This window comes from Ciconia boyciana, chromosome 14 (assembly GCF_034638445.1).
Source record: "Ciconia boyciana chromosome 14, ASM3463844v1, whole genome shotgun sequence".
In the NCBI taxonomy this organism is placed as follows: domain Eukaryota; kingdom Metazoa; phylum Chordata; class Aves; order Ciconiiformes; family Ciconiidae; genus Ciconia; species Ciconia boyciana.
In genome coordinates, this window is record NC_132947.1 from 17120652 (window position 1) to 17135471 (window position 14820).

At 41.1% G+C, this 14820-nt stretch overlaps 1 protein-coding gene across 7 annotated transcripts in view; it reads left to right on the top strand.

The window, feature by feature from the left end:
- The window catches only part of NCOA6 (nuclear receptor coactivator 6), a 47777-nt gene that overhangs the window by 25169 nt on the left and 7788 nt on the right, over nt 1-14820 (top strand). For 5 of the 7 annotated variants that reach the window (XM_072879585.1, XM_072879588.1, XM_072879591.1 and 2 more), the window contains 4 exons: nt 464-1580; nt 8280-8401; nt 9318-12311; nt 13932-14000. In XM_072879585.1, the coding sequence (XP_072735686.1) occupies nt 464-1580; nt 8280-8401; nt 9318-12311; nt 13932-14000 (4302 nt within the window). The remainder of the gene's footprint in view (nt 1-463; nt 1581-8279; nt 8402-9317; nt 12312-13931; nt 14001-14820) is intronic. The other 2 variants (XM_072879589.1, XM_072879590.1) reach the window with 1 other exon arrangement.

Consider the following 14820-nt stretch of genomic DNA (forward strand, 5'->3'; position numbering starts at 1 on the left):
ACAATTCAATTATTAGTCTTTTGTCTGGATTATGGATACCCTGATAATCTAATTTCATCAGTACTCCACATGTATTTATTTTTTAACACATTATAAAATAACCTCAAGGTTTGAAGCTTATTTTGGTTAGGAATTATTCTGTTGAGTTTAGGTGATATTATGGAAGATTTTCAAACTTACGTACAGATAACAACTGAAGTTAAATTTCTGTTATGTCTTCTGCAGTGGGGTACACAGTAAGTACCAGACTGAGGGTTTATTTTGAGAAGTATGATGTTCTGTTTCAACAACTAACATGTCTCTGTAGCATCAAACATTGCATCACAGGGCTGCAAATATGTTAGATATTCCAGTTCATTGGAAAAGGGAGGAGAACAATTTTGGAGTACTTACTCAACATCAAAAGTTGTGAAAACTCTCCTACCACTCTAGTTTCTTACTGGCAATTTTTTTTATTTTTAAGGTGGACAAGGATCTGGACCTCCTCAAAATCAGATGCAAGCACCACATGGCCCACCAAATATGATGCAGACCAATCTAATGGGACTTCATGGAAATATGAACAACCAGCAGGCTGGTGCTAGCGGGGTGCCACAAGTTAACATGGGCAACATACAGGGACAGCCTCAGCAAGGACCACAGTCTCAGCTTATGGGAATGCATCAGCAAATTGTATCCTCTCAAGGACAGATGGTAAACATTCAGGCTCAGGGATCGCTGAACCCTCAAAACCAGATGATACTTTCTCGAACTCAGCTCATGCCGCAAGGACAAATGATGGTGACACCACAAAACCAAAATCTTGGTCCTTCTCCCCAAAGGATGACCCCACCCAAACAGATGATTCCCCAGCAGGGACAACAGATGATGTCTACACACAATCAGATGATGGGACCTCAGGGCCAGGTCTTGTTGCAGCAAAACTCGATGATGGAACAGATGATGACCACTCAGATGCAAGGAAATAAACAGCCTTTTAGTACTCAAAACCAGTCCAATGTTATGACGGGGCCAGCTCAACTGATGAGAGGACCAACCCCAAACATGCAAGGCAACATGGTGCAGTTCACTGGGCAGATGATGGCGCAGCAAGGCCCTGTGAATGGTAATCCTTCTCAGGTTATGGGAATTCAAGGGCAAGTTTTAAGACCCACTGGACCTGGTCCTCACATATCTCAGCAACTTGGGGATACTACTACAACAAATAATGATGTGAACTTGACACAGATGTTACCTGATGTTCCTGTGCAGCAGCCAAACATGGTGCCTTCTCATATGCAAGCAATGCAAGGAAACAACAATGCTTCAGGGAGTCATTTCTCTGGCCATGGGCTGCCTTTCAATACAGGGTTTAGTGGAACGCCAAATGGGAATCAGATTTCCTGTGGGCAGAATCCTGTTTTTCCTGTTAATAAAGATGTTACACTCACAAGTCCGCTCTTGGTTAACCTTCTACAAAGCGATATATCAGCAGGACACTTTGGTGTGAACAACAAACAAAATAATCAGAATGCCAACAAGCCGAAGAAGAAGAAGCCTCCAAGGAAGAAGAAAAATAATCAACAACTAGAACAAACAACGTAAGTTTAATATTACATTGTTTTTATAAGGGGCATGGGGAAGCTCCACAGGCAACTTGTCAGTATTTTTTCAGCAAGTATGGGGTGAGAAAGGACCTGTATTATTTCATATTCTAGCAATTTCTCTCGAGTTAAATGATAACCAACTGGCAAGTCTGCCACTGGAAAGTTCGTTCAAGATTTAAAAAAAAACGTGCAAACATCCCAGCTCCGTTATAAACACAATTATAACAGCGCTGTTCCTTACATTTACTGGGTTAAGGAAGCGTAGACTGTGGCACACGGTGCCGCAGCCCTCGGAAGAGGAGGCTGCCTTTTTAAGCAGTCTGACAGCCACAATCAAAGGTTGGGAAGTACTTTCAGAAGTATTAGAAGCCTCCATATAAGATGTGCAGTAGAGATTTTTGGGGGGTTGTTTCCCGAATTATATGTATATCCTGCCATGTTTCTGCCTGGAATTGAGCTGGACTTCTCTCTTAGTTGAAGCTGCAGCTAGAATTTAGAGGGAGGAATCTGGTACTTCCTGGATATCAGGATAACAAGCGCAAGCAGTGCTGGTCTTCCTGGCCTAGGAGAGATGAGGAAGGAAAAAAACCCACAGCTCTTGAGAGGGAAGAGGCAAATGGATAATATTGAGAGAGAATGAATGAATGTACCTGTTCAGTGGAAACAGGAGATTGCTGAATCTCTTCATTCCTCTTTGGCCAGCATATTCTTCATTGGCCAGCTGTCCTGTAACCTTTTGCTGTTGGCAGTCTACTAATGCCAGCACAGGGTGGTAGACTACTGCTGCTGCACCATTATTCAGCTAAAATGGTAAAGGCAGATATGCTATGTCTAATTATTCTAATGCTGCAGATGAGCCACAGGGGCGTTGACAGGAATCCACCTGATGGAACTTCTGGGGGTTGTTTCCAGTTTGCTTTAGAAAAAAAATGGAAAAACTTTACACAGAAAACTGTAACACAGGAACATCCAAATTTCGAAGTTAAACACTTAAAAACAAACAAGCAAACAGGTAGCAATGGCAGATTAAGCTACTGGTGTGGATCTGGTTCCACCAGTCCCACTCCTTTGAATAATCATTATAAGTCTTTAACCTGAAGTTTATGCTGCCTTTTCCAGAGACAGATGTCCAGTTCAGTGCAAAGAGTTGGATGGCATTCAAGTACTAAGCAACTGTTCAATATTTTTTTTTTCCCTTGGTTATTCAGTGTGTAGCCCCAACCTGCATTTTCTGCACAATGTCAGGATTCCTTCGTGAAGACAGAATTAATTTTCTCATGGACATTTTAGTTCTGGACTGAAACGACTCGCATAATCTTTAGCAAGTGATCTTTTGTGCCAATCGTTAATTGGCTTAACTAGTATTAAAATAAAATGCAGGAGCTGTTACCTGCATTTTACAGGTGCAGAAATGCTGCGTAGCAAAGGTAAAGCAAAGCATGCTAATTTAATAGGCCTTGAAAAGGTCTTTCAAATACCTGCTATATAATTATATATGGTCACGGTATCGCCTATCAGGTCAACACTGCTGCAAAACAGGCCATGTGATTTCAGATTAAATCCGAAGGAGTGTACAGTCTACGGCCAGCTGTGAAAACCTGGTTAAAGTAACTCAGCTAGAGCCAAGTGGCCAGCGTGTGGGTAGACTCCAGCTTTGGGGTGACTTGCAAACCGTAACTGAGATACCAGCGCCTAACTCGTTATGCCTCGTCAGCTTCTGAAATGTGTAGAACAGGGCTCCTTCGTGCCCAGGTGGGTGGTCGCGGACAGCCACGATCCATCCTGCGGCAGTGCTCCGCAAGGAGCAGGGCAGGCCTGTAGGGAAGGCCATAGGTGACGGTGTGCCGAGCTTTCTAGCTTTGTTGAGTCTTTGGCTACGTGGAAGGGAGGTATATGAAGGCATGTAGGTGTCTTCCTTTTGCCATTCCAGAAATTTTAAGTGCAAATAATTTGGCAAGAGTGGGTTGTAACAGTGTATTGCACAAGGTAGCGTCATGTGGTCCAGTTGTAAAGAATAGCAGTAGCATAACAGTGGAACGTGCATCTTCCTGCTTTTGATACATGAGATCCTGCAGAGAGTCTCAAATAAATAGCAAGCAGATATTTTCCTGTTTGTTGTTCGTTTGAATGTTCGACATTCAAAACTATCCAGATGTCTTTCAAACAATAACAATCTCTTATTTTTCTTTGTATCAAAAACATTCATGTTGCATAACCACTACCCAAGAGCACTTTGTATAGTACTGGTAGGCACTGCTGATAATTTGCAGCAAAGTAAAATACGCAAACCTTGTGTCACTATTAGTCATCTGCATCTTTCATGGAAAGTTGTTTGGTGGTTTTTTTGCCCCAAATCAAAGACAAAAATGGCCTTGTATTTAAAAAGATTCCAATAAAGTAATAGTAACCACTACTGTAGCGAGCTCTCTTGCCATGGAAATGACAAAGGATTCAGAGGGAGCAGATGAGTTGGCACTCTCTTCTGAAAAGAAAATCTGTTAATCGTTAAAGAAAAGCCTTGTTAGGATTTTGTTTTCATTGGTCTTATTGATGATTCCCCAGCTCCAGTGTGGCCTGGGAATATCAATAAACGGATATGTAAAGCTCTCCTCTGAGCTTACAAAAAGCCCCACAAGACTATTTACTTGTTAAAAAGTTTTCACAATAAAAGAAGTCTAAATTACAGCTTTTCTATTGAGCTATGACAACTCAAAATAATTCCTAGCTCTTAAATAAGGCTTTTAATCAGATTTCAGTGTACTTAACAAAGGAAATACCACTTTGTACTTATTCTATCACATAAATTATCAGTGAATGTTCTCTTGCCATCGCTACCTGCAGAATGCTGTTTTGGCACCTGATATGGATTAGCATTTTGTTTCTTAATGGGCTATATATTAATCACTTTATCCTTGCAGGAGCATTAAGAAGGGAGCTATCCTTATAAATGTTTTTGAGATTATTCTCCAGCAAAAGGAGGGCGACTACACTGAAAGCTGGCTGCAATACCTTCCTGCCTCATTTGCTCTCAGCTTCCCTAGCATCATTAGGCAAGCTCAGCATTTTCCTGTCTTGGAATTGCTGATTCTTTTAAATCTGATTTGAATCACTTTCTTTTACGTCAGAAGCAAATAGGATGCTTTTCATCTCGGCTTCTTCTCTGTCATTCTTCCTCAGAAATTTTATAATTCAGAGCAGCAAACCTTGTGTGGAAATGCAGCTAATTTGATAAACGCTAAAAATTATTCTGTTTTTTTTTCTTAGAAATCATTTCTGAGATGTAATAATATAGTAACAAAAGTACCATTAGTAATATCGTTTGTAGACTGAGCCATATTGGAATGTAAATAGAATAAGTGAGCTACGGAAAGAGTTTATTCAGCTGAGTCTAAAATAGTTTTAAGGGTTTGCTTAATTGAGCAACTCAGCATTGGAATGAAAACCAAGACATTTTGGAAAAGTAGGCTGTTTAAAAAAAGTGATTGCACCTGGTTTCTGAACCTGAAGACCGTAGGTAACGGGATGTAAACTGAGGAAAAAGATGCTAGATGAAATGTGATTCTAGAGAAAACGTGTTAGTTAATTCTATTAAATACGTGCACAAACAAATAGTTGTTTTATGTTCCCCTGTGCACAGACCACAAATATCATGTGTACAGGTAGAACTGAAGTAATACACTCCGTAAAATCACTGCTGGCTTTCAGATTTGCAGTATCCAGTGTGAAGTGTGATGTGCAGATGGTGCACAGCACTGCAGGACAAAGAACTTTTTCTCAACCAGATTCAGAGAGCTTTTAACTGTAGGTCTGGAGGTGACAGTCCCCCTGTACACATGGGAGATGAAACTCATTTAGCATCAGAGGACAAGTGCCTTTCTATAAAAGCAAAAGTTGTTGCAGAGCATTGTATCATGTTGGCAGTGCTGGTTCTGCTTGCATCTGTACTGTAATTTTATTTTTGCACACCTTATTTCAGCATCTGCAGCCCTTTTTGGTTTTGGGTTTTTGTTTTGGTTTTTTTTGTCTTCTGGAGTTTGCTCTCCACTCTGACAAGGGATTTTGTATCTGAAGGTTGTGCTTGAGAATGCAGCTGGTGGAGCAAAGGGTTCACTTATGACAATCCATACTGTACCTAATGTGCAGTTGTTTTTTTTTTTTTACATCCAGAGCAATAGGAAAGAAGAACAAATATGGAATATTTGCCCTGCTCACTCAAACTTCTCATCTTGCTTGTTATTTGTATTCAAAATTTGGGTTTTTTGCTGAGTGGTGGTTGCTAAATATGCCCAGTGAATTTCAGCTACATTCAAAATTCAAGTTATCTTTACATTTTCCAGCAATTACAGTAGCAGTCTTTCCTACAACAACTGCTCTTCTTTGCTAGCAAACAAAGCTCATGCCTGTTTTGCAAGGTTTGTACAGCTTGCCCGATTACACCCATCTGGCAGGAGATGTTTTCTAAGAATCAATTTTGTACCACAATTGTTTTCTAGGTTAAACCCATTTGTGCAGTGATGCTCTGCATTGGCTTTTTATCTAATCTTTAACTGTAGTATTTTTAATCTCCCACCATTATAAAGAAATCATAAATGGCAAAATTACAAATTTAAGATTGTATTCACAATTTTAGGCAGTTATTCCAGTTCACGTTGCTGGCACCTACATCAAAGGCTGCAGCTCCTCTGGTCTGATTTTGCTTCCAGAATTTTTGTTCATTTGTGGCTGCTAATATAATGCTTCTGGGGCATGTGTACGCATTTTGCCAATTTTCATAAAATTTATTGCTGGAGGCATGTAAGCCTGCAACAACTGCATCACAAAAATTGGTGGTGTGCTGGATTAGACAAAAGGTTTAACTCCAAATACTTTCCGTGGCAATACTTGCCTGCTCAGCAGCAGTGCTCGGAATGGTTCTGTGTTTGCTCCATTCCTTACCTTTATTCTCTCTTGGTTTATGTTCTCCCCAGTTTTGACCTGCGAAAGTTCAGGGACTTTCAAGTCACACACTGCTTTGTGAACGTTGGCTAAGTAGTTCATAGGACATCAGGACAGGCCTGGGTGTCTCCATGTCAGCTGTACAGATGCCAGAAACTGTTACTCTCAAGTAAAATTAAATAAGATTGATCTCTCCACCTTTATATACTTCAAATTCTTGTTTTGCTGAAAATTTCTTTTGTCCTTGGCATTTCTGCATGATTCTGCCTCTCTTTGTTGACAGCAGGCTTATTTTTATGTCTTTAATTTTAACTCCAAGCTTTTATTATGTAGATCTCCCTACAGCCTTCATATATTCATGAAGCCAATAAGCTGTTAAGGTCTTTTAATCTCTCTTTATCTTACATCCTCTGACCATATATACTGATAGCTATAGAAACTTGTTTTTTTCTAAGTCTGCAAAAGCTGTGTTGATTCAGTGGAATATTGGGCATTGAATCTGAACAATTTTAAAAGAGCATCAAGTACCCTTGGAGAAGGACTTGGGGGTACTGGTGGATGAAAAACTGAATATGAGCTGGCAATGTGCACTCGCAGCCCAGAAAGCCAACCGTATCCTGGGTGCCATCACAGGCGGCATAGCCAGCAGGTCGAGGGAGGGGATTCTGCCCCTCTGCTCGGCTCTGGTGAGACCTCACCTGGGGTACTGCGACCAGCTCTGGGGTCCCCAGTGCAAGACAGGCATGGACCTGTTGGAACAGGTCCAGAGGAGGGTCCAGAAGATGATCAGGGGGCTGGAGCACCTCTCCTACAAGGACAGGCTGAGAGAGCTGGGGTTGTTCAGCCTGGAGAAGAGAAGGCTCTGGGGAGACCTTATAGCAGCCTGCCAGTACTTCAAGGGGGCCTACAGGAAAGATGAGGAGGGACTCTTTATCAGGGAATGTAGTGATAGGACAAGGGGTAATGGTTTTAAACTGAAAGAGGGGAGATTTACATTAGGCATTAGGAAGAAATGTTTTACAATGAGGGCGGTGAGGCACTGGCACAGGTTGCCCAGAGAAGCTGTGGATGCCCCAGCCCTGGAAGTGTTCAAGGCCAGGTTGGATTTTGAGCAATCTGCTCTAGTGGAAGGTGTCTTTAAGGTCCCTTCCAACCCCAGCCATTCTATGATCATTTACAGAGCCTCAGTATCCCGCAAAGGCCTATGCTCTGGCAGGTGGCTTACAGCGTGTGATACATCAGTGCATTTTTGCTGTGATGTTAACAGAGGTCTCTGATACCCTGAGCTAGTCACTTCTAAGTACAATACTGGAAGAAATGGTGGTACCATTAAAATAAATTTCTGTGCATCTAAGTATCATTATACTTACCTATACAGATGTTACAGCAGTATTAGAGGGAAGCCTATTTAGTTTGAATAGATACAGCTATATCATTTGGAATATCCATTGGCATTCTCTTAGTTATAAAACTCAGATTCAAGGTAGAAACAAAGGAAAAAAATGTTTAAGATCAATAGAGCACCAGACAACTTGTTTCCTTTTTGGTAGTATTTAAGGCACAGGAGTGACTGTCAGCAGACCTGTGCTCTGTGTTCAAGTTTGTCATGTTATACCAGAGGTAGTGGTGCATTTTAGTGAGTTACTTGCAGGTCTGTGAAAAGTGCTAGGAATTAATTACTTGAGTCCTTAGTTATGGAAACAGAAGTCAAACACTGATGCAAGGGATGGATCTTAATTGCAATTATTTTTCTTTCAGTTCTTCAGAACCACGTGCCGCTGGCCTGGAGGAGAGTGATCAGTCGTCAACATCTGGAGAACAAGGAATGAATTTAGATAATTCAGGCCCTAAACTTTCAGAGTTTGCAAGTAGGCCACCAGGTAGCAGGATTTTTCTGTGGATTATCTGAATGTAATAACTATAGGAGAGCTTTTAACTGATCTTTGTGACAGTTCTGTTTTATTTTTGTTATCACACATTCAAGTCCAAAGCTTTTTTTTTCTTCCTAGTAACTAATTGGTACCATTGTTTAAGTGTTTTCTTTGAATTAGCTCAAAATGAAGAGGTGGCCACATTCTCACATATCATCGTGCAGGTATCATACTGAATACTGTAGAGTTATTCAGCAATAACCTAACTGACAAAAATTCTGTATTTCTAGCTGTAGCACAGACTGATGCCTTAAAAATTTAGCATTAACTAATAGCTGATTTTTCAGAATTAAGAAATAGAGGTTTCAGTTGGAATTATCCTTTGCACGTAGGGAGAATTAAATCCCAAGTTCGCAAAGGAATTTATATTATAAGCCACACGGGTGGTTCTTAGCACCATTTTTGGCCAAGTAATACATGACAGATTCTACTTTGTACGCTAGAAAATGTCAGATCTGTAGCAGGAATGCTAGTCCATGTCCCACAGGGCCTGTCAAACTCTTCAGTTTGTTTTAAGGGGTCTTAGTGAAAGTCCAACTCTGCATTTGTAAGTGAAAGCAAGTCCATGGACAGTTGCAGACTTTTCAGGTGGCATGAATCTGCAGTAATAGCTAGTAGCTGATACAATACACTAAGAGATCTCTGATTAAATGTCGTGCAAGTCATTCATACATTAAGTAAAAATATTTTTAAGTATTAAGTAAAATCTTTGTCCTTATTTGTAAAGGCTGTTTCATTAATGTGGCTCTCGCATAAGATAAACAGGTTCCTGGATATACTTTCTATCTGATCCTGTTCGTTACAGAATTTCTGTTTTCTCTCATCTTTGTTTGGTTTTAATGAATATAACATCTTGTCATCTTAGGTTATCCATCTCAGCCAGTGGAACAAAGACCACTTCAGCAGATGCCACCTCAACTCATGCCACATACGCAGCAGCAGCAGCCGCAGCAGCAGCAGCCACCACAGCCACCACCACAGCAAGCCCAGGCACCACCACAAACACCGCAGCAGCAGCAGCAGCAGCAGATGATGATGATGCTTATGATGCAGCAGGATCCCAAATCTGTCAGGCTTCCTGTACCACAAGGAGTTCACCCACCTAGAGGGCCTCTGAATCCAGATGCTCAACGAATGCCAGTGCAGCAGAGTGGTAACATGCCAGTAATGGTTAACCTCCAAGGTCCTGGATCAGTGCCTCCATCTCCTGATAAACAAAGAATTTCCTTGCCAGGCAATCCTCCTCTGGGAAATAATGCAAGAAAAATGGTTTATCAAGATAATGTACAGAATCCTTCCAGCTCACCCCTCGGAGAGGTTTCATCAGTATCCTCCCTTCCAGAAGGAGGTGGAGCTGAAGGCCCCCCAGCATCAGGAGCTCAGAATAATTTGACGTCTCATTTAGTAGTTTCACAGAACCAATTAATGATGACAGGACCCAAACCTGGACCCTCCCCACTTTCAACTGCCCAAGGTGCAAGTCCCCAGCAGCAGTCTAATTCTCTGCCTAGCGCTCTTACACACCATTTTCCAAATGTTGCCACCCCGTCACAAACTTCAAGGCCTAAAACACCAAACAGAGCAAGCCCAAGGCCATACTATCCTCAGACTCCTAATAACCGTCCACCTAGCACAGAACCGTCAGAAATAAGCTTGTCTCCAGAGAGACTCAATGCTTCTATAGCTGGTCTGTTCCCTCCCCAAATTAATATTCCTTTACCTCCCAGGCCTAGTCTCAATAGAGGATTTGATCAGCAGGGTCTTAATCCCACTACTTTGAAGGCCATTGGACAAGCCCCATCAAATCTCACAGTTAACAATCAGTCTAGTTTTGCTGCTCCACAGTCACACAAATTGGAAGGCATGGTCATTAATTCAGGAAAACAAACCAACACTGGAGGAACAAAGAGAGCAAGTCCAAGCAATAGTCGAAGGTCGAGTCCTGGATCCAGCAGGAAAACTACACCAAGCCCTGGCAGACAGAATTCGAAAGCAGCTAAATTATCATTGACAACTCAGCAGAATCCATCTCTCTTGCAGAACATGGAATTACAAAGAAATATGATGGCTGGTCCCTCTTCTTTGCCAACACCTGTGACTACAAGTTTTCAAAATAATAACATGCTAAGTAATCAGAATCCTGCAATTTCTGTACCTGCTATGACTGGCATTCCTGAAGACAATAAAGAGAGCCTTAGTGTGCCTCAAGATAATGAGTGTCAAAGTGCACAAGGTATCCAAGGTAACAAAGACCAGCCCAGTATTGAACTAAAAGGTATCCCTACTCCAGAAATGAAAATGTTGGTTCCAGATGAACAGTCAAAAAAAGACGGGCAAGGCTTAGACACCAGTAAGCTTCCAGTCTTGGAGGAAAGTAAAACCATGGTATCTCCAGCTATGAGGGAGGCACCAACTTCCTTAAGTCAACTTCTTGATAATTCTGGAGCTCCTAATGTAACCATTAAGCCACCTGGGCTGACTTGTCTTGAAATGGCACCCATAGTCACCACTGGTGAGGAGCTAAAGAAGATAGCTGTCATTCCTCCACTGCAAGATTCATCCTCGAGCAAAGAGCCATCTAATTCACTTAGCTTGCCTCAAAATAACGAACCCTGTTCAAATCCAGGGCACCAGGAACTGGGAGAAATAAACTCAAACGTTGCACAGAGTGTTCCTCCAGTAATGCAAAGGCCTGTCAGCTCTTCTTCTATTTCAGGTCCCTTACCCCCCAACCAGATAACAGTTTTTGTAACTTCAAACCCTATTACATCTTCTGCTAATACATCAGCACCGTTGCCATCTCACTTGCAACCTGCGTTAGTGTCGACTGTTGTCACAATGCCCAACGTAGGGAACAAAGTTATGGTTTCTGAGGGACAGTCAGCAGTTCAGTCTAACGCCCGGCCACAGTTTATTACACCCGTTTTTATAAACTCATCGTCAATAATCCAGGTTATGAAGGGCTCTCAATCAAGTACGATTCCAGCAGCCCCGATGACTTCTAACTCTAATCTAATGCCTCAGTCAGTCGCAGTCGTGGGTCCTTTGCATATACCGCAGAATATAAAATTCTCCGGGCCTGCCCCTCCCAGCACATCATCCAGCAGTCCTGTTTCTAGTATTCCCACCAGCAGGCCACTGGTTTTTAATCCCTTGGCACCTCCTATCCAGCTGCCTTCTCCCGCTACAACTTCTTCCAGTGTTCCTTCACATCTTCCTGCTCAGCAAGTCAAAGACTTCAGCCCAGAGGAGACTTCTTCTCAAAGTGGTGGGTCGAGTGACCAGTGCTCTGTTACAGCAACGCAGTCGGGACCTGTTGTTTCACCTCTTCTTACGAGTAGTCCAGGATCTGGGAACAGACGCAGTCCTGTTTCATCGAGTAAGGGAAAGGGAAAAGTAGACAAGATTGGCCAACTCTTGCTGACTAAAGCATGCAAAAAAGTCACTGGCTCCCTTGAGAAGGGGGAAGAGCAATATGCTTTGGATGGAGAAGCAGAAGGTCAGGGACTAGAAACATCAGTCCCAAATAGTTTGGGAACAGAGCAATCACCAGCAGAACTAGATAATAAAACTGTGACACCTCCAGCACCCAGTCTTATAAAACAGAGCACTTCTGGGCCTGGCAATTCGAGTGTCAGCACTGTGGCTGCTGCTCCTGCCTCTGCGTCTCCAAGCGTACCAACAAGCACTCCTCCTACGAGCGTACTGTCGGTTGTAACCACTCCCGCAGTCCCAGACCTCGCACCTGCAGCACCAAGCACTAATGGTGGTAGCCACGGCGGTTTACCAGCGGAGCAAACTGGGGTCGGTGTGGTGGAGGAAAAAGCAGGAGCACATCAGGAACTGCTACAAAGTGCAGGTAAGTCCAGTGCTACCCTGCATAAATGGAAGAAATGAGATTGCTTTTGTAAACTTTCTAGGTGCTTTTTTCCATGAACATAATAAAATTTAGACACTACAGCAGAGGCTGACAACTGCTTTTTTGTTTCTAATAGCTGAGTGATACATAGGCTTGTATTTCACTAGAGTCACATTTCAGATGTTTTATTTTGGTTTTCATTTACTGCTTAAATGGGGTATTTGTCATGAACATGTGCAATAACAGAGGAGTGACTTCACGTAACTGTTAGAAGTGGGGAAAAAAAGTAGATGTATCAGTAATGACGAAAGTAATGCTTAAGGTGCCTTTTACACTGGTAGGTATACCAGTATTCTGCTTCAGTCTTGCCAGAGACTTTTTATTTTTGTAACTTATTTCAATTTACTAACTTAATTATGATATTTTGAGTTAATCCTAATAATACCAGTTCCCTCTTTGAATAACTTTAACCCTCTAGGGAAATAGCTGAAAAACCTCCAGAAGAAAAAAAAAAACCCCACCAAAACCCCTTATGTCTAGGGAAAAATTAAAATGCTCATTTCAGATAAATACTTGAAAAAGTGATTATAAGTGAATTGCACCCAATTCAAAAACATAAAATACCTCCACATCTGAACTGTTTTCTCCTTTACTATTTGAATTTGAGCATCTGGCAGACTTTATTTATGACATTGCTGCTATTTCTTGATGCCATTTTTAATCTATTGAAAATGGTGTGGAAATAAACCGTCACCCTTGAAGTAAGCTGTCTGAATATCCATTGTGCTTTACATCATTAATTTAGACACAGAAGATAAAATAATGGAAGATAAAACCCACGGAAGTCAGTGGAACTGAGAAGTTCAGCTTGAATGTGACTTTCCCTGTGGCTATTTGACATGTGTTGTAGCTGTATGCCACTAGAAAATGGAAATGTTTACTTCAAGCTTCAGAGAAGGAATTTGGGTTTGTTAGGAGAAAAATGGAAGTGGATATTCTTTATTTAAACAGGATTGTTCATATTCTTTGGAAGTTCATTATCAGATATAAGAGAAGACTAGAAAGCATTAGCCCAACAAGAATTGGTTTTCCATCTTATTTTTTAACTTGGCAACCTATGAAATATTAAGTCACATCATCTTATTGCCAAAGAACTTCACGGGAGCCTCTGGAGCATATTTTGCACTCTTGCAATTTAATTGAAAGAGTGAGGGCACTGACTGATTAACAAAGATGCTATTTTTCCCCAGAACTTCTGTTGAAATGAATATTAAACAGAGAGGCTAAACTCTTTAATTTCTAGGACTTTCTTTAATTTCCCAGTCTGGTGGAAAACTGTTACCTTTAAAAATGTGGTTTATGATACTTAATTTCATCACTTATTCTAGTTTGAGAAAACTTGCGTGGGATAGTTTTGCTGAAGTTTGTTTGTTTTTTTTAAACTGGGGAGATATGTGTGGTGGGGGGAAAGTAGAGGGTAGGTTAAAAAAACTGCATCCATGAAAGAAAAAATGCAGTAAGCTGGAAGATACAGCATTTTGTAAAAGCAGCCCAATCTCAACAAAAAATTCTTGTGACTCCCTTTGAAAATAATGCTTTTTCCCTCCACTTTTGTTCTAGCATCCTCTCAACATTTAACACAGAAAAAAAGTTCAGTTGCAACATCAGAAAGTACTGTTCAAAGAACAGGTAAATCTTACTTTGGAAAAGCAGAATATAGGTGAACTAAATTCTTTATGTTTGTAACTGAAAATGCATTTATTTTAATGCATATTTAATGGTCACTAATATGCTTGGTAGTTTGGGGGTTGGGGTTTTTTTTTATTATTATTATTTGTGCTTTTGGAATTGCTTTTCTTTTGTTAGATACATTGTGCTTTAGAAGTCTCCAAAGCCTTGTTGGAGATTCCGTATGGGATCAAGTAAAACAAGTGGAAAAAATCACCAAGGCAGTTTTTAGATACTCAGTCATGAGCTGGAGGGACTAGATTTGTAATGATATGTTGTGTTGGAGTTTTGAAGTTTTGTTAAGAGCAAATAGGAGTTTTTCTTTTATATGGGACACTTCTGAAAATATTTTCAAAAGCCATGCTGGAGTTTGAGTTGTAATCCTTTTTTTTTCTGTTCAGCTTTTAATGAACTCTCGGCAGTGTTTGAAGGATGAAGCCCTGGCAGATGACTTTTTGTTGTCGCCATCTATTATCATGGTGTTTCACCATCAATTCTGTGGTGTTTTTAAAAAGTAATTTCCAAGATGAGTAGGCAAAATGGATAGATGTGGACCTGGGCATGTGAAGTGCCACTCTCCATCAATTTGCCATCTCTAATATGATTAGAAGTAGAGCTTTCAGAAAGTAGAAATTGTACTAAATTGCTTTCTTTGAACTTCCACTTAAAGACATTCACGCACCCTGTCAATTTACATCCAACTCATTGCCCCAGCGCTGATGTGGCTGTATTAGGGAGTTCCTGCCAGAGGGGAAGCACTGACGTTATCAATTTTTACTAC